General features: G+C 42.6%; 1 protein-coding gene and 1 non-coding gene across 2 annotated transcripts; one reads left to right on the top strand and one right to left on the bottom strand.

Annotated features, from left to right (window-relative positions):
• Positions 1–11636: 11636 nt before the first annotated feature.
• LOC112084805 lies at positions 11637–11743 on the top strand. The gene has a single exon (XR_002898465.1). It is a non-coding gene; the product is annotated as a small nucleolar RNA R71 (small nucleolar RNA).
• A 6469-nt stretch (positions 11744–18212) lies between these two features.
• LOC112084553 lies at positions 18213–19053 on the bottom strand. The gene is made up of 2 exons (XM_024153704.1): positions 18690–19053; positions 18213–18424 (listed from the first exon to the last, which is right to left on the bottom strand). The coding sequence occupies exons 1-2, from the start codon at positions 19051–19053 to the stop codon at positions 18213–18215; spliced, it is 576 nt and encodes a 191-aa protein (XP_024009472.1).
• Between the last annotated feature and the right edge of the window lie 4280 nt (positions 19054–23333).

The following is a 23333-nucleotide window of genomic DNA, read 5'->3' as shown; positions in this document are numbered from 1 at the left end:
GGTATTATTTCTCCAAACAATCCAAATCCTCCCTAACCTGTGCTCCTCATAAATTGACATCAAAGACCAGTCCTTAAATATCTCGTTACAAAGTCTCTCAGCTCTGCTTTCTTTTACTTTCGTTTCAATCAAACAGCCAAAATCAAAATTGTGTTTCCTGACCCAGTCCCTCACCACTTTGTGTTTACTTTGCTTATTTAGTCCTCTGATATTCCAGAAGAAACCCGACATCAATGATGTTTGGAGGTTTGACGTGTTTCCCGGATACCATTCCTGATATCCTTAGTCTTTGCTGTTGTGGAGTTTTGGAGAAACTTATGGGACTCCTTGAAACTGCGAGGCAGGAATGGTCGCCCTCCTCCTAACAGTTCCTTTGATTTCTAATTTTCTCCTGGTTGACTCACCCCCTGTTTTGAACTCACTTCTGTTGTTTCTTCAGCTTTTTCCTTTTCTGAACTGATCGGAATATCTGATACATTCCCCTCATCTCTTTCCATATTGACCTCTCCCATTATCTCAGGTACTTTCAAATTGTCCTCAATCTCTTCACTTAAAATAGCAAAACGTGAATTAGAGAGAATTGATACTTCTCCATATTTCAAATCTTGACTCTTTCCCGGGCTGCGACTGGTTTTTGTTGGTGTGGACCAACCTTGTTCAGCAACCTGTTTCTCTCCGTCATTTACTTTGTCTGAGATTTCTACTCGATTCTCTCCCTCCTGCAATGCATTGCTTGTTCCCTCTGCACTAGGGCTGGCCGATTGCAAATTTGTTTTCTCGACAACCTCTAGTTCTTCCTTTTTTCCATACTTGCTTTACAGACTTTGTCCAGGTGACCCCATTTAGAACATTTACTACAACGAGGTGGAAGCCATGCGAAAAGGTATTCCACCACCGTGTCTGGTCCCCTTTCTGATTGAAAACAGAATTTCTTGGGCAAATTTTTTGTTAAATCAACCTCCACAAAAACCTTGGCTTCCTCCACATTTCTGCAAGCTTCTGTGTTTGGATGCAGTTTTTTTTGTTTCCCCAAAGGGCTAGTAAGAGCACTAAGCCCCTTCCATGAGAACAGATGTGGTGGAACATGTTTTACAACAACCCACAAAGGAATTGAAGTCAGTGCTGCTTGTTCCTTTTCTGCAATAGGACTCCATCTTGTGACAACCACCGGAATACCACAAAGGTTCCACAAGCCCCTTCATAAAACACGTTCCTTAACACTTTTATCCTTAATCCGAAATCTCATTGTTTTTGCATCAATGACAATGACATCAATCTTGACAGACTTGTCCCCTAGAGACCATATCCGATTCACTAAGGCATGAATTTTCCCAACAAAAGGAGCCTTGGATAGGAATTTTCCGATAATGAAATCCTCCCAAAGGGGAGGAGCATCGTTAAACACACTTTCCGGGAGTTTAGCCGTCGGCATTCCATCAATCTCCTCCACTTTCATATCAAATTGAATCATTTCAGGTTTCTCTTTTACCAAGGAAACCCATGATGCGACTTTGTTTGTAACGGCCAAGTTCACTGATCCCTCCGTCTCTTGTGATATTGGAAGTTCTCCGATCTGATCAGAGACAGTACCCACTACTGGAGTCAGTTCACCCTCCTCCCGATTAATGTCAGTCATGTTCTGCTTTGATGCAGAGCTTGTGTCAAAACCCTTGTTTACCTCATCGTTCCCCATACCACCACTCGTATCCACCATCAGATGCTTCTTCTCCTCTCCCCCTCCATCAGAGATCCGTATCTCCGACTCCATGACTCCTACGGCGGCAGCCGGTGCCGTAGCGTAAGCGTGAAGACTTGAAACCCTAAATCGCCCTCACAATCGCCTTTGCCACGTCAGCTAATTTGTGTGATCTCAATATAATGTTTTTTTTATAACTTTAATAGCTCTTGTTCACTTCTTTTTTAACCTCTAGCCTCTTTTTTTTCTATCTTTTTAAAACATTTGAGCTCTTTGGCTTCTTTTCTTTTCCTTTCACTTAGAGGCCAGACTCTTTCTTTTCAAAACACTAGAGCTCACTTTCTTTGACTCAAAAATCCAAGACTGATTTCTTTTCTTTTTTTATCCCCTAGTTCTCACCATTCTCCTTTTATTTTCACTCATCTCTCCTTTTTCCACTCACCAACAAGTATTCCCCCACACTTAAATCTCGCCAAAATTCTCAGCTCCTTTATGATGGAACTTACTCATAATGAGGCTTGCCCTTGTCGCCCTAAACCTAACACTTTCTGCTAAGTTTGGTCCAAGGTGGCCTCTCAATCACACACAAACAATTGCTTTGAAAGAAGGATGGGTTCAGGGTGAGGAAAACTGATCTATTATGCAGATTCAGCTATTTGAGCTAAGGAAGAGGATGGTAGAAACAGGATTGTAGCTCAAATATGTATAATGGTATCCACAAGCTTATTCAAACAATGCACCAAATGATAATTTCAAGTCAAGTTCAGGGTTTTCACTTATTAGATTTGAGTTCAATTCAAACTTGCTTCTCAGATTTAGATCATTTCAAGCCTTGCAAGCATAGAAATCATTTCAAAGTGATTTAGTCCAAATTCTCAAAGTGATTTACTCTGAAGGAAAACCTATCATTGCTCCATTGCATAATGCAACCTATATGATGCAACTAGACTCAAGCCTAAAAAGAATGAGAATGCAACTACATGAGCATTTTTTTTTTTTTGATTTTCAGATTTTTCAATTTTTTTTTTATATATGCACTTAGATGAAATGCATCTACATGAATGCATGCAAGAATGTGACTCAAGACTCAAGGTATAAAATAAGAACAGAGAAAACATGATTAGTGAAAGATGAAACTCCTCCCCCACACTTAAATAACACAGTCCCTTTTGTTATAAAAGCATGAAGGAGAAGTGCAAAGCAAAATCACAAAATGCATAGAGAAAACAAGCTAACTACATGCATATATACAGAGATGGAGTGTTACCTAAGAGCTGTGGAAGTCTGACCACAAAGAGTAAGAGGGGTTTGAAGTGTGACCGGACGGTGTCTCCCAGGAGTGATGGCTTGCCTCATCATAACCGTCTTCAAGATCCACCCATGCTGTGCCATATAGGACTAGGGCTGTGTAGTTGGTGGAACTCTCTCCAACCTCTTCTCTGTGCCTTAGTGAAACCGGTGTTGGAGATCCACCTTTGCAAGGGTTTTCAAGCTTCTTGATCATTTTCTTCATCTCCTTGATGCACTTTACCATCTTGTGGATTGTTTTATCCTGGTACTTGCACCATTGTTGGAGAACACCGATCTTTTGTTGAGCTCTAAACCCTGAAGTGCCTGGCTCCTCCCAGTTGTAATCTTCAAAGTAATATATGTTCCCACCATAACGTTTTTGAGGTGGAGGCAGACCATCATCTCCAGCACCAGCAGCACTAGTGGTAGCATCTTCAGCGGTTGCTTTCCTTTCCTTGGAAGCTTCTTCTCTGCAAGCCTTCTTGTACTTGAGAATAGGTGGATCAGTTTGGACATTGTACAGCTCTTCCTTCAACAAGTAGAAGTGAATATTCCTTTTTACTTGGACTGTGGTGATGGAGGGATTGGGCAGGAGAGTTTGGACTGGTTCATCAATGAAGGACTTGAAGTTGTAAACCAGCTTGGCTCCAACTCTTCCTAGAAAGAAACCGATCTTACACAAATGAGCTTCATTAATCAGGTCAAACCTTGCCTTGTTCTCCTTGAACCTGTACCCCCTTGCCTTCAAGATCTTTGTTACAACCCAACCATGGGCCAGCTTTGCATCCTTCTTTGTTGAACCCCAAATGCACTTTTTGTAGAACATCAAAGACCTTGCTAATTGAGAGGCAAGGCAAAGTGTGTAAGCATATCCTTCATAGGGCTTCCCATCTTCATAGTTGACATCAACTGTTTCAACCCCACACCAAGGAGATTCAGATCACCCTTATGAACTCTCTCAACATCAAGTTTGAAGAAGAAGCTGTGAGAGAGGATCTTGTGGACATATCTCAGCACTGTATTTCTTATCCAAGAGGACTTAGCTGCTCCAGCTGTGTACTTCCCAGAAGCTATTGATCTCCATAAAGCTTGAACATCTTCCTTTCTAAGACCGATCTGGTTGGAGAGAGGAACGTTTTTGGGCGCAGAAAACCCAAAATATCTCATTCAATTCCCTGAATGGCACTCTGTAGGCCTTTCCTTTCACCGTAAACTCCATGTGTCCAAGACCATCTCCTTGAAGAATCCTTGAATCCCTTGGGTAGTACATTAAAGCATCAAAAGAAGCCAAGAACTCTTGAGACTCCTCTTCATATGCAGTCTCTCTCATCTCCAAGAGTGATTCAATGCCCATGTTCCCAAGCAAAGTTTAGACATCCTCAAAGATGCAAATCATCTTCAAAAAGTCCACATCAGGGAACCTCCCTTCCTGGATCCCCATCTGTTGAAACTTGGCCAGATAATCAGGTGTTTCTGGTTCAGTTTTCTTGATCACCTTTGATGCCTCTTCAATGGTGCCTTGGGAACCTCCAGCTGAGCTGCTTGAGCCACTCTCAGTCTGTTAATCATCAGATACCACAGCCAGTTGTTTTCCTTTCTTCTTGGAACCAGAAGCAACCACCAATGATTTCTCTTCATTCCTTGTCCTTTTTGGCGCTTGTTCACTTTTCCCTTGCTTTGTGCTTTTCTTGATGCCTTGGCCTTTCTCCTTTGGCTGTGAAGACCCTGAGACCAAACCCTTGTCCTTGGATGCAGTGCCCTTCTTTTGGGCTAGAGAGTTGGTTCTCTCAGTCATCTGCCAATAAATTTCTCAAAAACAAGATGAGCACAAGATCAAGTTTCACAAAGTTCTAACAAATTTAAAAAAAAATTGTTGCAAAAATCGATTTCTAAAGCACATGAACAAGTTTCTCAATCCAAGCATCAGTCCAATGAATTCATAGCAATGCAAAACAAAAGTGCAAAGCAGAAACTCAGCAAGAAACATGTTCATCACTTTTTCAAGAAAAATCGATTTTTCCATGAATTACTTTGCAACAATTTTCAAAATTCAAGAACAGTGAATCACCAAGAAAGAGCTCTGTTTTCCATGATAATCTAGCACCCTATCATTGATAAAAATAATCTCAAGGTCTAAAACAACCTATTAAAATCGATTCCACACCTTGAAGCTCAAAAATCACCATTTAAGAACATGGAAAGAGATGAGTTTTAACAGAGAGAATACCTTGGGATTATGATGCAAAAAAGTTTGAAATGCTAACAGGATGAGATTACCAACTCAAAAACGAGCTCCAAGCACTTTGAATCAACGAATTTGGTGAAGAAATGAGAGAGTTATGATGAAAACAATGGAGAGGAATGGGGTTAGAGAGCAAACTCGTGTTTTTGGTGAGGAAGTGAGAGTGTGGGACTTGGCACAGCCTTTGGACTGGTGGTCAATAGATTCACTTTGACCAGTCAAGGCTTTGACCTGTCCTTTTTGTTGACCAGACTCCTTTTTCCCTCCTTTTTGCACCTTGGACCCGGTTGTTTTCTCATTCCGCACGACCGACTCGGTGTAAACCGTGAATATGTGTGCGACTTGGGAAGTTCTCAGACTGTCCCGCATGACCAAGGCGCACACAAAACCCTCCTGCACGGTCTTGTCTCTTCTCTCATGCTGTGACCTGGTTGAACATCGAGCTAAGCCGCATGACCCAATCGGTGTGTATTGCAAGTTAACGTGCGGCCTGGGATCCTTCGTGTCCAACTCGCATGACCAGGTCGCACAGGAACTTTTTTTGAACGACCTGGACCTTTCTCTCATGCTGCGACCTGGGTGAACATCGAGCTAAGCCACATGACCCAGTCGGTGTTTATTGTGAGTTAACGTGTGGCCTGGTCTTCCCTTGATTTAAGCCGCATGCTCATGTCGCAGCTCTTGATACTTAGACTTCCTGGGTCCTTCGTTTGGTGTGCGGCCTGGGCTCTGCTTGGTTTGAGCCGCATGACCATGTCGGTGTATATTGTGAATGTTCATGTGGCTTGGCCTTCTTGCATCTAACCTCCAGGACCAGGTCGCACCTTTTTACACTTAGGCGCCACAAGTTCCTTCTCCTGGTGTGCGACCTGGCTGCTCTTGGTTCTTTTTGCACGCCTAAGCCGGTGTAAAACGCGAGTATCTATGCGGCCTGGTCCTCTCCTCTGCCGAGCCGCACGCCCAACCCGCAGGTTTTGACACTTAGGCGTTTTTGGGGTCCTTTTCTTCAGGTGCGACCTGGGTCGGCCTTTGCACTGTCTCGCAGCACCAAGCCAGTGTATTTTGCGAACATCAGTGCGGCTTGGTCTCACGTGCCTCCAACTAGCAGACTCAACTCGCACGTTTTGACACTTAGCTTTTTCTTGCTCAAATCTCTTGGTGCCAGGTGAATAACCCGCAAACCCAAATAGGACTGAATTGCGAGTTCTTATGCGAGTTGGTCCATGGCCTGACTGAGCCACACGCCTAAGTAGCACACAGGCGTCCTTCAAGTTTTCATGCCTTAAACTCTTCTCTCAGCCTTCTCACATGCTCCATTCCACTTTGTCTCTGAGCTACAGCCTCTAAAACTCACCTAGAACCTGAGATCAACTCACAAAACCCATCAAAAAGTTCTAAAACATAAAAAGAAGGAAAAGAAAATATAAAAGCATATTTACAAAGGATAAGCTGGGGGTGTCTCCCAAGAGCACTTTGTTTCAAACTTTGAAAACCTGTTTAACAGGCTGGTGGTGGATCAAGAAGGGAAACTGATGTAGCCTCCTCCTTCCTTTGTGAAACTAGGTAGTGCTTGATCCTTTGGCCATTTACCACAAACTCTTGACCATCCTTGCCCTCTAACACAACAGCTCCATATGGCCTGACCTCAAGAATCTTAAAGGGACCAGACCATCTAGACTTAAGTTTTCCAGGAAACAACTTATGAACTCCCTTTTCAGAATCTTTTGATCATGTAGAGCTTTGGTCTTTTCTTTATAGATCTTGGAGCTCTCAAAAGCCCCCAGCCTGATTTCTTCAAGTTCATGGAGTTGAATGATCATTTTCTCTTGAGCTGTTTTGATATCAAAGTTCAGCAACTTCATAGCCCACAAAGCCTTGTACTCCAGCTCAACAGGAAGGTGGCAGCTCTTCCCATATAGCAGATTGAAAGGAGATGTCCCAATTGGAGTCTTAAAGGTTGTTCTATAAGCCCACAATGCATCATCCAGCCTTTTGCTCCAATCTTTTCTGCTTGAGCTAACAGTCCTCTCAAGCATGATTTAATCTGTCTATTAGACACTTCAACCTGGCCACTAGTTTGAGGATGATAAGGAGTAGCTATCTTATGTTTTACTCCATGCTTCTTCAGCAATCCCTCCAAGGTTTTGTTCACAAAATGAGACCCTCCATCAGAAATAACAACCCTGGGTACTCCAAATCTTGGGAAGATTATGTTCTTGAACAACCTGACCACTACCTTAGAATCATTGGTAGGGGAAGCAATAGCCTCAACCCACTTGGACACATAGTCCACAGCCACTAGTATGTACTGATTCCCATAAGATGAGATGAAAGGCCCCATAAAGTCCACTCCCCAACAATCAAAGACTTCAACCTCTAGTATTGGATATTGAGGCATCTCACTCCTCTTTGAAATATTCCCATGCCTCTGACAGGCATCACATGCTGAAACAACCCTCTGAGCATCCTTGAACATTGTGGGCCACCAAAATCCACTCTGAAGAACCTTGGCCACAGTCTTGCAACACAGGTTGCATCTCTTCTTCAGCAAGACACCTTCTATACAGCTGATCTTTGTTCAGGACATACAGATAAGGTTCATCCCAATAGTATCTCTGGACATCTCTGAAGAACTTCTTTCTGTGGTAAGCATCAAGTTCTGGTGGCTCCACTCCACAAGCAAGAAAGTTCACAACATCAGCAAACCAGGACAATCTCTTCTCTTGGATGCTATCCACTTCCTCAAACTCTAAATAAGAGTTGAGCACCATCAATGATTCCTCAGGGAGACTATCATTAAGAGGGACTTCAGAGTCCACTATTAACCTAGAGAGATGGTCTGCAGCTTCATTCTTTATACCCTTCTTGTCTTGTACTTCCATATCAAACTCCTGAAGTAAGAGGACCCATCTCAATAGTCTAGGCTTGGCATCTTTCTTGGTTATCAGATACCTGAGGGCTGCATGATCAGTATATACAATGACTTTTGATCCCACCAGTTAGCTTCTGAATTTATCAAAAGCAAAGACTATTGCCAACATTTCCTTCTCTGTGGTAGCATACTTCTCCTGGGCAGAATCAAAGGTTCTGCTGGCATAGTAGATGACATGAAGCTTCCTGTCCTTCCTATGACCAAGCACAGCTCCAACTGCATAATCTGATGCATCAGTCATAACCTCAAAAGGAAGGGACCAGTCTGGAGCCTGGACAATGGGTGCACTGACAAATGCATCCTTGATCATCTTGAAGGCTTCTTCACACTCAGCATCAAAGACAAAGTCAACCTCTTTACAGAACAGCCTTGTCAAAGGTCTGGCTATTCTTGAGAAATCTTTGATGAATCTTCTGTAAAACCCTGCATGCCCAAGGAAGCTCCTTATCCCTTTGACTGAAGTGGGAGCTTGCAGATTCACCATCACTTCCACCTTTGCTCTGTTAACCTATATTCCCTTCTCGGAGATCTTATGCCCAAGTACAATCCCTTCCTGCACCATGAAGTGGCATTTCTCCCAATTTAACACCAGGTTATGCTGCTCACATCTCTTCCAGGACCTGTGACAAATTAGAGAGACAATCGGAGAAGGAGGAGCCATAGACAGAAAAATCGTCCATGAACACCTCCACCTTCTCTTTAATGATGTCAGAGAATATATGCATCATGCAACGCTGGAATGTGGCTGGGGCGTTACAGAGACCAAAAGGCATGCACCTGTATGCAAATGTCTCATAAGGGCAAGTAAATGTTGTCTTCTCTTGGTCTCTTGGATCTATGGGGATTTGAAAGAATCCAGAGTAGCCATCTAGAAAAAAAAAGAAGAGATGGTTTGCAAGCCTCTCTAGCATCTGATCAATAAAAGGCAAAGGAAACTGATCCTTTCTAGAGGCTGCATTGAGCTTTCTATAGTCTATACACATCCTGTGTCCAGTTATAGTCCTAATAGCTATCAGCTCATCCTTCTCATTTCTTATTACTGTCATTCCCCCCTTTTTTGGGCACCACATGGACTGGTGAAACCCATCTAGAGTCTGAGATTGGGTAAATTATCCCAGCCGCTAGGAGTTTGAGAATCTCTTTCTTCACTACCTCTTTTAAGTTGGGAATAAGGCGCCTTTGGTGCTCTATGGATGACATTGAATCTTCTTCTAAGTGAATCCTATGAGTGCATAGGGAGGGTGAGATACCCTTAATGTCATCCAGAGAGTAGCCAATGGCTCTCCTATGTTTCCTCAACTCTCCTAACAACCTATGCTCTTGGTCCACTAACATCATATCATTGATAATGACAGGATAAGACTCATTGAGACCTAAGAAAGCATACCTGAGCCCCTTGGGAAGGGGTTTGAGTTCCAGCTGAGGTGCCTTAGACTCATCCCAATCAGCACTGAAGCTGTCTTGCTCAAACAGCCTAGCATGCTCCTTCACCTTAGAACCCACGGCCATGACTGCTTGGACTGCTCATGGGCTTGTGCTTGAGCTTCTGATATCCAAAACTTCAGGGCCACTTCGTTCCAGTTCCAAAAACCTTGTCTCAGGACCAAGTTCTCTAGCATTGTCCAAATACAGCTTGTACCATTCACTTTCTTCTACTAAGAACCCATGGTCTCCTTGTTATTGGGTTAAAGCAGCTTGGAGAGGGTCATCAGTATTCAGTTCCTCAAGCAACTCATCAGCCAGCTGATCCATTGTCTCCACATAGAAGCATTGTCCTTCTATGGTGGGCTTCTTCATCATCTCATTAACATCAAACTTAAGCTTCTCAGACCCAAGTTGAAGCTCTATGATGCCACCTCTCACATCAATAATTGCTCCTGCTGTGGCCAAGAATGGCCTAAACAAAATAAGAGGATCCACTGGTTTCTCATCCATCTCTAGCACAACAAAATCAGTTGGAACCTCAAAACCACCTATCTTGACAGGCAGATCTTCCAACATCCCAACAGGTAACCAAACTGATCTGTCTGCAAGGACAAGAGAGATCCTAGCAGGTTTGAACACTCTAAACCCAAGCTTCTTTGCTATGGAGAATGGCATCAAGCTGACAGATGCTCCCAGATCACAAAGGCATCCAGAAAATAGCAGAGGCCCTATGGCACAAGGGAGTGTGAAACTCCCTGGATCAGTCAACTTTGTTGGAATGGACTTTTTCGGAATGATGGCACTGCATTCATGACTCAGTACCACCATACCTTGAAGCTCTTTAGTCTTGTTCAGAATAGCATCCTTTTAGAACTTACCCATCTTTGGCATCATTAGAAATGCATCAATGAGAGGCATTGTGAGTGGTGTCTCATTGAGAGCCTTCTCAAATATAGCTCTGGCCTTGTCTACAAGCTGCTTCTTAAATCTCCCTGAAAGGAGCTTGGGTTGGTATGGAGGTGGTGGAACATATAGCTTCTCTAGTTCAGGTTCCTTTTCCACCTCTTTACCCTTTTCTTTCTTTGATCTTTCAGCAACTGGATAATCTTTTAAGGCTGTCTCCCCCTCAGTTTGATCATTGTCCTCAGTGATCACATTGTTGTGCTCAATACCAGGTAGCTCTTTGCCACTCCTCAGTGTAATGGCTTTAGGATATTCCTTGGGATTGGGTTCAGGCTTACCAGGTAGTTGTCCTTGGTTCCTTGAGCTAGAGGCCTGGTTTTGCTTCAATTCCTTGATGTCCTGCTGCATGGATGCATACTAGCTTGCAAACACTTGTTGACCCTGAAGCAGCTGTTGCAGAATCCCAACCATATCTGACCCCATCTGTGGCTGCTGCTGAACAGGTGCTGACTGGAACTGATGTTGAGCCGGCGCTTGCTGTTGGAACTGTGGTGGACCAAACCCTGGTGGTGCCTTTTGCTGCTGCTGTGAACTGAAACCAGAACTTTGAAATGGTTGCTGTTGCTGACTAAAACCCTGATTCTGAGCAAACTGATTCTTTGGTTGAAAAGACCCTTGAAAGTTGTTCTTGGGAACAAAGTTCTGTGGAGCTTGAGAAGTGGAATAGACTTGGTCTTGTGGGTTTGCTACATTGGGATTCCTGTAAGAGAGGTTCTAATTGGCATTGCCATACTGATATCTTTAGAACCTCTGATTCCCAATGTAGTTAAGCTCTTCCTGAGTAAGACCTTCTTCACTGATGTTCTCAAAGCATTGAGAAGGTTCCTCATACTCTCCTACAAAGTGCATTGGCTTTTGAGTGGCCAATAACACCTTGTCCAGCTTGCTTTCAAGTGTTTTAAATTCTTTCTCATACCTTTGATCCCTGCTTGAACTCTCACTCCTATTTGCTCTATCAAAGTCTTCTCCATATGAATCATTGCTCATTGCTAAGTTCTCAACCAGCTCTAAAGCAGCATAAATCTCCTTACCCAGAAAGTTATCATTGGAGCCCTCTATAAAGTGTGCTTAGAAGTGAAGCTTCACTAAACCCATGGTGTGGGGATTGGTTGGTGTAGCTCCTGAATCTCTCATATGCTTCACCAAAACTCTCAATGCTGTGTTGAGTGAAGCTAGAGATTTGGTTTCTCAATTTAGCTATTCTGGAGGTGGAGAAGAACTTAGAGAGAAATGCCTGCTTGCATTGCTCCCAAGTCTGAATGGAGCCTTTTGGAAGGTTCTTCTCCCATTGGTGAGCTTTGTCACCAAGACTGAAGGAGAATAATCTGAGCTTGAAGCTATGCTCAGATACTCCATTTATCTTTGTCAAGTCACAAACCTTATCAAATCGATCCAAGTGTTCCAAGGGATCTTCCATTGCTAATCCATGGAACTTGGAGTTTTGGACCATATTCAATAAGGATGCCTTCACTTCAAAGTTGTTGTTTTGCACAAGTGGTGCTTGAATTCCAGCTCCATACTGATGAGCATTGGCCCTGTCATTCTTTCCAACATAGACCTGTGGCTGCTCATATCTCCTTGGTTGGTTTTGGAAGGGCTGTTGGTGGTGAGGTTGTTGTCTGTGCTGTACATTGGCCTGGTGCCTTTGCTGATGAGTTGGAGCTTGTCCCTGGTGGACATAAGCTTGCTGTTGATGCACCTGTTCCTGAGGAACATTACCCTGATGTAACCCTTGACCAGCTCCATTGCCAGCTGCATTACCAGCTCCATTACCCTGAGCCTGTTGCTTAATGTCAACCACATGCTCTTTTTGATCTTCCATGTCAGCCTGATCAGTCTGTCTTCCACGCCTATCCCTTCTCCTCCTTGGGACCAAAAGAATAATGTTGTTGTTTAAGGGGAAAGGTGGACCACAGCTTCTTGATCTGGACCTGGTGTTCATGCACCTGAAACTCACAACCAGAACTTGAAAGAAATTAGAAAACACAAAAGAAAATGCTTGATCTCAAGAAATGACACAATCTTAATGCTATCACACTTTGGCAACAGCGCCAATTGATAACTTAGAGTTTTCAAGGCTCTAAAAAAGGGTTTATCAATCCCTTTTGTCACTTCGCAGTACAAAGGGTATCAATCCATCATGTGTAGACACTAAGATGCAGGATCAGTTCTTAATTCAAGCCAAATGAGTGAGGTTTTGATGACTTATGGCAACTAAGAACTTAAAACAAGAATCAAAGCTAATGATCAACTTAAACAAGCAAGTAAATGAGCTAAATGAGATGAGAATGTATGTATGATGATGAGAAAGGTCTTAGACATGATAGTGGATTAGGGTGCCTTTGATGCTAAACTAGTGAGCTAATGAATCATGTGATCAAGCAAACCATTCAACATAAACTTCATTAATTAAGCTAATCCTCTCATGAAGGTATTAACTTCTTTGTTAAAACAGTTTCTAACCTAATCATCATTAGTGAAACATGAATCAACAAGCATTAAGAAACAATTTAATCTGTCATTTAAGCATATAAACAATCATTCCCATGATGAACAATACTTAAACCTCTAACAACTTTGGTTCAGGCATTTCATCAAACACTTTTGGTGCATGAAATGCCCAGAATCTAGACCATATATGATGTGTATGGATCTGGCATTAAGAACAGGTTGTAGAGAATGGAATATGAATGCTCTAACCCCTAATCTCACTAATCTACCACCTAAGCACCCTAATCTACATATCTAAGACCTTAATATGGGGATTACTCACTAATCATGCTAATCTCTCTTAAACTTTTGCAAGTTGAGAAGATTGGCATGATTAATGATGAGAGATGTAGATGGAGAAGATAGATAATGATGGATTTGCATCTTTAAACACAAGATCTCTCAAACTCTCTTGATTAAAACGCCCAAAATCAGATATTTCTCTTCAAAAGGAGTTTTCTTACACAAAAGAGGCAAAGAGAATGTTGAATAAAGCTTAAGTCCTTGGGGTAAAACCCTAAAAAACTATATATAGGTTCTAAAACGAATCGGGTCAGCCCGGAACAAACCGGGTCCTGACCCGGCTTTAATGGGGAAAGTGACGAGTGTGCGAGTTGGTCAGGAGCTTCCCAAGTCGCATGCCCAAGTCGCACAGCCAAAGAAGAAGTCTTGTGAGCCTTAAGTCCTTTAGTTTCAGCCGCATGCCCATCTAGGTGTGTTCTGCGAGTCTTTGTGTGATTCAGTCTTCCTCCTCTTCAACTCGCATGACCAAGACGAAATCTGGGAAGAATATGTGTGCGACTTCATCCTCCCTTAGTCCCAAGTCGCATGCCCAACTCGCATGACCCTAGAAAGAAGCTTCAGCGAGATAGAATCTATGTAAGCCCAGCCGCATTACTCTCTCGGTGTAAAACGCGAATCTTCATGCGGCTCAGTTCCCTTTGCTCCTTAACTCGCATGACCATGTAGCAGGGGCCTTCAGAAATATGTGCGGCATGGTCTTCATCACTCCCAAGTCGCATGCTCAACTCGGTGTAAATTGTGAGTCTTCATGCGGCTCAGTTCTAAACTTGGCCAACTCGTACGCTCAAGTCGCATGCTTGTGGATTTAGTATTTTTCTACCTCGGGAACCTTAGACCTTACCCAGTGATACCTTACTCGCACATCTCAACACGCAGCTCAACCCCCAGACATTAATCTCCAGGCATTGCGAGTTAACTACGTCGCAAGATTATCTCGCAGGTATCAGGTCTCCTCGGACCACTTCACATTCGTGGGAGAGTAACTCCCAGGATACTGGTCCAAATGGTGTGATTCCAACTTCAGTGGAAATAACCCTCAGACATCTCCAACTTTGGTGAAGGAACCTTCGGCGCTTGGGAAGTGGAAGATTCCTTAGAGGGCTCATCTTTGCAGTGCATCGACACGGTCAGAAAGAGGCTTCTAGACATGCGTCCATTCCAGAAACGTTATCTTCTTCCTCATAACTCCAAATTGAATGATATTAAAAGTTCTAGAAATAGGACTCAAATATCTCAAATATATTCACCGTGAATGTGACCACGGCCGATGCTATGTTCACCGCGGTCGCGCGTCTTCTGACCGCGGCCGTTGGTCGTTGAGAAGGAACCTCAGATGTTCCCGGCGATTCCCGATGATTCCCGGAACATTCTCGGAAAAGCCCATCAAGATTTTCCATAAGTTTCAAATTCCCTGTTGCATACAAGACAAAAAAAGGTATGTTCCCATAAGCCTTGGAATTCACAAAAATTTCCCGTTTTTGCAACAAAAACGCTTTTTAAAGAAAGGAAACACACTTTTTGGATAAAAAACTCCTTTTTTTCTTCTCTTCCAAAAGACTTGGAGATTTAGGAAATAGAATATCTTTTACAATTCTTAAGCTTTTTAAGAAAATTTTGTCCCAAACTTCACTTTTTTCAAAGCTGATTTCAAATCTAACATCAAATATCTCTTTCCAGCAAGGTATGAAGCTCAAACTCGCCATTTTTAATTGATTTTGGAATTTAGAGTTTTCTTAAAAAGCCCAAATCTTAGTTTATTAGTGGTGGAAATAGCTTAAGAATAATAGATTATCCTTCTAGGGTTATCTGAAAATCGATTTTAACAGTTAGTTTAAGAGGAATTGAGAATTTTGAAATTTGGATTCTACATGCTTTCTAAAAATCAAATTTGGAAAAGTAAAATTGATTGAATTTGGTCAAATCTTGTGTGATTAGTGATTAGTATTAGGTAACCTATAGATTTGACATGGAAATTGCTCAATTAAATAAATTTTTAGAAGATTTCTATGTTGAGAACATCAAAAATCCGAATCTGGTCATGAACTACTTGATTTCTTCGATTTAATATCAATTATGCTTGCTTGTTGTTTTAACTAATCTCTTGACACTATCATTAGTATCACTGATCATTAATAGGTTAAACTCAGCATGCATATTCACTCTCTTTCCAGGAATTATCTTGTCTTGTAGGAAAATGGAACAAACCAAGTCTCGAAGAAGCTGTCGCACTGGTGACAGCTCTGAGGAAACTCCCGATGATAGTACTACTGGAGAGTACATGCTGAAACAAGCCAGTTCAAGAAGAAGAAATTATGTAATGAGGCTGCTCCAACACTCAAGAGAAACACATGCGATTCCTGAGCCACCACAGATTCGATATATTGGGAAAGAGATCAACCCGAGAGTTGACTATGCAGGGCGTTCAAGAAGCTGAACATCAAACCAATGCCCTGCATTGATTATCATACACTCGAGATGCTTGGAATTAGAGAAGATGTAATATGGTACATCGATGCACTTAGGCTGAGAGCCTACATGGAGCTGAACCTTCCAACTTATGCCGAGCTAGTCCGCAAGTTCTTAGCAACTGTCATCCTCCACCACACGAAGAGGAGGAGCCCCAGAACATCTGACGACATTATGTCGTTCTCTATCCGCGGACATACCTACTCACTCACTATTTCTGCACTTTGTGAAGCTCTTAAGCTTCCATACACTGATGGCATTCACCTCGAAGAAGAACCTGATTTTGACTTATAGAGAGAGATGGGTCATGGCGTCTATGATAGCGGGAGATCCAAGTCAGCCCTTCTCACTCATCCTGTCGTGAGAGTTGTGCACAAACTCTTGGCACACACGATTTTCTCTAGAGCCAACATGGAGTGCGTTCTGAAGACCGAGCTCATTACACTTCAGATACCATTTATGGACGACCCCCGACTTGCTTGCTTTGCCTGGATCATAGCACTGAACATAGTGAAGGCGAAGCATGATTTACATGGTTGTGAGGATGCTACTACTTCTTATGGAAGCACTATTACAGCAATACTACAGGCTGTGGGATTTGATTTCTCATCTGATGATCCACTCCCTGACGTCTGGTATGACCTACTCTATCTCTCTCGCGAGCACACTATCTCTCGTGTCAACAACAAGGATTTAATCTTCGTAGTGGTTTGCCGATTCTCCAAGATGGCCCATTTTATTCCATGTAACAAGACCAATGATACCACTCAAACCGCAGATCTATTTTCCAAGGAAGTGGTGCGTTTACTTGGAGTTCCAAGGACCATAGTCTCTGATCGAGACACCAAATTCCACAGCCATTTTTGGAAGACTTGTGAAAGAAACTAGGAACCAAGCTGCTTTTTTGCACCACTTGCCATCCACAAACTGATGGCCAAACAGAGATAGCAAACTGGACACTTTCCACCTTGTTGAGAGTTACGGTGGGTAAGAACTTGAGGAATTGGTTATCTTGTTTACCATATATCGAGTTTGCTTATAATCATGTTAAACACTCGGCCACTAAACAATCACCATTTGAAGTTGTTTATGGGTTCAACCCCTTGACCTCTTTAGATCTCTCACCGCTTTCCCAAGCTGTTTACTCTAGTGCAGAAGGAGACACCAAAGCTGACTTTGTGAAGAAATTGCACCTGCGAGTCAAGGAGAACTTGGAGAAAAAGACAGAGAAGTACAATCAACAAGCTGACAAACACCAAAAGCAGCTCACGTCTGAACCAGGAGATTGGGTCTGGCTCCACATGAGAGCTGAGAGGTTCCCAAACCAGAGGAGATCAAAACTTTTACCAAGAGGACATGGACCTTTCCGAGTTCTATAGAAGATCAATGAGAACGCATATAAGCTCGAGCTGCCAGGTGAGATGAATTTTTCTCCAACCTTTAATGTTACTGACTTATCTCCCTTTCATGTAGGTGATCGTGTTCTGAGGTCATTGAGACAAGCATCACACTAGCTGATGAAGAGCCGATCAACATACCCACCATGAGACATGCACCAAGAATAAGATCAGGCACTAAAGCTTAAGAGAGGAGTTCAACAAATCTATAGAAGGGCTGATTACTCTCATAGAGCACGAGGAGCTCAAGGAGAAGCTACTCAAAGGAGAGATTACCCGAGAGACACCAATGAAGCCCTTGACCGAGTTCAACACACTAGAGCCACCAGTCATGGAAGACATGGACGGATCAAATCTCACCTAGTTCAAGGACCTTCAAGAAGCCAAGAACACCAAGGAAACACCAAGCAATGATTACGTGCAACTCAGGCTCCAAACCGTGTCATTCTTGCCGGTCTTACAAGGCAACAAGGAAGCAGCCTTGTTTGTCATTTCCAAACAAGTGCAAACTCCACTCCTCGAGCCAATCTAAGTTTTTACATTTGGACTATTCTCACAAGTTTATTGTTTTTTTTTCAGGAACTTGTCTTAGTCGTTTGAGAGATTTTAGAATTTTTTCTTTTTCTTTTAAGTTAAACGTTGAGTTTCATAGTTTCCTTTTTGTAATCTTTTCGGCCAAGAGAAGCGACCCGCAGTCGTACCAGTTTATAAAGTTCCTTCTCAGCATGTAAACATTTACCCTTGATTAATAAAATAATCGAGTTTTCTCTAGAGAACAAAACCCTAGCCGCAGCTAGTTTTATCTCTTCTTCTCTGGTGTGATTCCTTTGAGGCTGAGATAAAAGACTTATCATAGAGTTTCCATCCTCTGTGTGGCGTCTCTCGATCCACTGTTACCTTGTTCCTTCGTGTCACCATCCTTCCAAACCGAGTCTACTAGAGAGAGCCGTACGGCCAGTTAGAGATTCACCACCATTCCATCCGAGTAAGAACAAGCCTCACTTGTTCCTACATCATAACAACATGCTTCTTCCTTTTTTCTTTCTTGGATAACTTGATTGCGGGTTCACAGTTTGCCCAAAACGACTCATCCAAGTACCCATCAAGAATTTCTAGGATCATGTTATCCAGCTTCTTATCAACATTTGGGTTAGCGTCTTCATCAGGCCAAAATGGATATATCTCCTCCACCGGATTCACCTCAAATGGCTTACACGAACCTATAAACAATTACAAGAGAAGTTAGTATCATAGATCTACCACGATAAAAATTATTAAATCTACCAAAACATTATCAAAACTATTTCCTAGATACCTATAAATCTACCAAACTTTATCCAAACTATAATATTAATCTACTATACATTATCTACACAATACCATACATCTATTATATGTCGTCCAAAGTCTAAAAACAAAATCTACCATACTCTCCAAAGTATACCATAAAAAAATCATTACATACCTTGTTGTCATCTGAATTACGTTTCCCCTGTTCCATAACATTCTCAAGATTGAAACGCGGACGAGATGAATGCCACCGTAGGAGAGGAATTGTATCAGGATTTTGGTCGTTTTGTACTCTCTTCTCAAACTGTTCTCCCAATATAGACACTGACTCATATGCCCAAATAAGCACCGCATGCACAAATCCATGAAGAGTATAACTATCTCTATCAAAAGAAGCAACTCTAATGGACTCTACTAAAATCTTGAAAGCAAGCCAACTCCACTGTGAATTCTCAAAAGCTTCTTCATCTAACACCCTTTTAGCGCACTTCAAAGGGACTCTACTGTTCCGGTGAAGACCAAATATTCCAACATGCAAGATGAAGAGCTTGGCTACCATTCTCTTCTTTCGACCTATCCAAATCTGGCATCTCGACAAGACATAGCCTAGCTGATACACATTAGGACTTTTTGATGCAGTCAATGATCGAATTGCGAGAAAAGTCGAGAGGCAGACCTACCATGACTTGGAGGACGTGCTACACCATGCCGTGCAAGCTGAGCAACACATTAAGAGGAAGAACACTTCCACTAACCGGAGTAAAACTACTTGAACACCACAACTTTAACGAGCCAGAAACAATTCAAAGGGAGAACATATTCCACTCACGGTGCACCATAAACTCCAATGTATGTAGCTTAATCATTGATGGAGGTTCTTGCACTAACATGGCTAGCAAGTATCTTTTTGAAAGGCTAGGACTCAAAAAGACTAGGCATCCTCGGCCATACAAACTCAAATGGTTGAATGATGAGACCAAGCTCAAGATTTCCGAGCAAGTTACCGTGCCCTTCAGCATTTGTAATTCTACAGATCAGGTAGTGTGCGAGGTAGTTCCCATGCAGGCTGGACACTTGTTGCTTGGTAGACTTTGGCAATTTGACAAGGAGACCTTACACAATGCCCACACCAACTACTATACCTTCACACACGACAAAAAAAAAGCATAATTTAGCACCACTCACCCCTTAAGAAGTGCATGAAATGCACAAAGCCATGTCAAGGGGTTCGGAGGTAAGTAAAACTAACCTCTATGTTTACACCTACAGTTGTAATTAAGTCTCTTGATTTGCAAGAAAAGGTGCTACTAATGATCTTCAAGGAACGTTTGTTTTCAGGTCAGGAACAACAAGAGCTCCCTACAGCCATGAAGGAACTGTTGGATCGTTATTCTGATGTGTTTCCAGATGAGATCCCACCAGGCTTGCCTCCCATTAGAGGGATATAGCATCAGATTGATCTGATCCCTGAAGCATCGTTGCCAAACCGAGCCGCTTACCGAGTAAATCTCAAGGAGTCCAAAGAATTAGAGAAGCAAGTGCAAGACCTAATGTCAAAAGGGTATATACGTGAGATTCTAAGCCCATGTGTTGTCACTGTCTTGCTGGTGCCCAAGAAAGATGGCTCTTGGAGTATGTGTGTTGATTGTAGAGCATCAACAACATCACCATCAAATATAGGCATCCTATACCCCGACTTGATGACATGCTCGACGAGCTCAACGGAGCCACCATCTTCTCTAAGATTGACGTGAGATGTGGATACCATCAAGTGCGCATGAAGGAAGGAGACAAGTGGAAAACAACTTTCAAAACAAAGAGAGGGCTATATGAGTGGCTAGTGATGCCGTTTGGATTCACAAATGTACCAAGCACATTCATGAGACTCATGAATTACGTTCTCAGGGCGTATATCTGTAAGTTTGTAGTGGTATACTTCGATGACATACTAATATATAGTACTTGTCTTGCAGATCACTTGGAGCATCTTTCACAGGTTCTAGAGACACTTCGACTAGAAATTCAAACATTAAGAAATGCATATTTTGCACTGACCAGGTAGTATTTTTAGGCTTTGTTGTTAGCTCATAGGACCTTAAAGTTGACGAAGAGAAAATCAAGGCAATACAAGATTGGCCTACACCAACTACTATCGGCCATGTGAGGACTTTTCATGGCCTCGCAAGCTTTTACCAGAGGTTTGTCAAGGATTTCAGCACCTTGTCAGCACCACTGGCTTCGATGGTCAAGAAAAATGTGGAGTTCAAGTGGGGACAGGCACAAGAGGATGCATTTAACTAGCTCAAGGATCGTTTGACACATGCGCCTGTTTTGGTACTCCCACACTTTGAACTAACCTTTGAGATTGAGTGTGATGCGTCTGGAACAGGTATAGGAGCTGTGCTAACTCAAGGAGGGAAAACCGTAGCCTACTTTAGTGAGAAACTCAGTGGAGCCTCATTGAACTATCCCATCTATGACAAAGAGCTTTATGCACTAGTAAGATCCCTTGAAACTTGGCAGCACTACTTGTTATCCAAGAATTTGTTATTCATACAGATCACGAGACTCTCAAACAGTTGAGAGGACAAACCACGCTTAAGAGGAGACATGCAAGGTGGCTACAGTTCATTGAGACCTTCCCATATATCATTAAGTATAAGAAAGAGGAAGAAAATATAGTCGCTGATGCCCTGTCTAGGAGACATGCTCTCATTTCCACATTGGAGGCCAAGGTATTGGGTTTTGAGCATATAAGTCACTTTATTAGCATGACCCCGATTTTCAGGAAGCTTTCCAAGAGACCCACAAGGCGGCTTATGGTTCATTTTATCAATATTATGGGTTTTTATTCAAAGATAAGAGGTTGTGTGTGCTGCAAGGTTCCATGCGAGAGTTACTAATCAGAGAAGCTCACGGGGAGGGCTCATGGGACATTTTGGGAGAGACAAGACCCTAAGTGTGCTGATGGAACACTTCCACTGGCCACATATGAAACGAGATGTAGAGAGATTTTGTGCTAAGTGCATTACTTGCCTCAAAGCAAAATCCAGGTCACATCCGTATGGTCTTTACTTACTTTTGCCTATCCCTAACCTACCATGGGTAGATATCTCCATGAATTTCGTTCTAGTATTGCCCAAGATCAACAACAAGGATTCAATCTTCGTAGTGGTTTACCGATTCTCCAAATGGCCCATTTTATTCCATGTAACAAGGCCAATGATACCACTCAAACCGCAGATCTATTTTCCAAGGAAGTGGCGCGTTTACATGGAGTTCCAAGGACCATAGTCTCTGATCAAGACACCAAATTCCACAGCCATTTTTGGAAGACTTGTGAAAGAAACTAGGAACCAAGCTGCTTTTCTGCACCACTTGCCATCCACAAACTGATGGCCAAACAGAGGTAGCAAACTGGACACTTTCCACCTTGTTGAGAGTTACGGTGGGTAAGAGCTTGAGGAATTGGTTATCTTGTTTACCATATATCGAGTTTGCTTATAATCATGTTAAACACTCGACCACTAAACAATCAGCATCTGAAGTTGTTTATGGGTTCAACCCCTTGACCTCTTTAGATCTCTCACCGCTTTCCCAAGCTGTTTACTCTAGTGCAGAAGAAGACACCAAAGCTGACTTTGTGAAGAAATTGCACCTGCGAGTCAAGGAGAACTTGGAGAAGTACAATCAACAAGCTGACAAACACCAAAAGCAGCTCACGTCTGAACCAGGAGATTGGGTCTGGCTCCACATGAGAGCTGAGAGGTTCCCAAACCAGAGGAGATCAAAACTTTTACCAAGAGGACATGGACCTTTCCGAGTTCTATAGAAGATCAATGAGAACGCATATAAGCTTGAGCTGCCAGGTGAGATGAATTTTTCTCCAACCTTTAATGTTACTGACTTATCTCCCTTTCATGTAGGTGATCGTGTTCTGAGGTCATTGAGACAAGCATCACACTAGCTGATGAAGAGCCGATCAACATACCCACCATGAGACATGCACCAAGAATAAGATCAGGCACTAAAGCTTAAGAGAGGAGTTCAACAAATCTATAGAAGGGCTGATTACTCTCATAGAGCACGAGGAGCTCAAGGAGAAGCTACTCAAAGGAGAGATTACCCGAGAGACACCAATGAAGCCCTTGACCGAGTTCAACACACTAGAGCCACCAGTCATGGAAGACATGGACGGATCAAATCTCACCTAGTTCAAGGACCTTCAAGAAGCCAAGAACACCAAGGAAACACCAAGCAATGATTACGTGCAACTCAGGCTCCAAACCTTGTCATTCTTGCCGGTCTTACAAGGCAACAAGGAAGCAGCCTTGTTTGTCAGGGTCCAAACAAGGGCAAATTCCACTCCTCGAGCCAATCTAAGTTTTTACATTTGGACTATTCTCACAAGTTTATTGTTTTTTTTTCAGGAACTTGTCCTTAGTCGTTTGAGAGATTTTAGAATTTTTTCTTTTTCTTTTAAGTTAAACGTTGAGTTTCATAGTTTCCTTTTTGTAATCTTTTCCGCCAAGAGAAGCCACCCGCAGTCGTACCAGTTTATAAAGTTCCTTCTCAGCATGTAAACATTTACCCTTGATTAAAAAAATAATCGAGTTTTCTCTAGAGAACAAAACCCTAGCCGCAGCTAGTTTTATCTCTTCTTCTCTGGTGTGATTCCTTTGAGGCTGAGATAAAGACTTATCATAGAGTTTCCATCCTCTGTGTGGCGTCTCTCGATCCATTGTTACCTTGTTCCTTCGTGTCACCATCCATCCAAACCGAGTCTACTAGAGAGAGCCGTACGGCCAGGTAGAGATTCACCACCATTCCATCCGAGTA

Source organism: Eutrema salsugineum, unplaced genomic scaffold (genome assembly GCF_000478725.1).
Source record: "Eutrema salsugineum unplaced genomic scaffold, Eutsalg1_0 scaffold_4, whole genome shotgun sequence".
Classification (NCBI taxonomy): domain Eukaryota; kingdom Viridiplantae; phylum Streptophyta; class Magnoliopsida; order Brassicales; family Brassicaceae; genus Eutrema; species Eutrema salsugineum.
The sequence above is the reverse complement of the archived record's forward strand: the minus strand, read 5'-3'. Positions and strand labels throughout refer to the sequence as shown.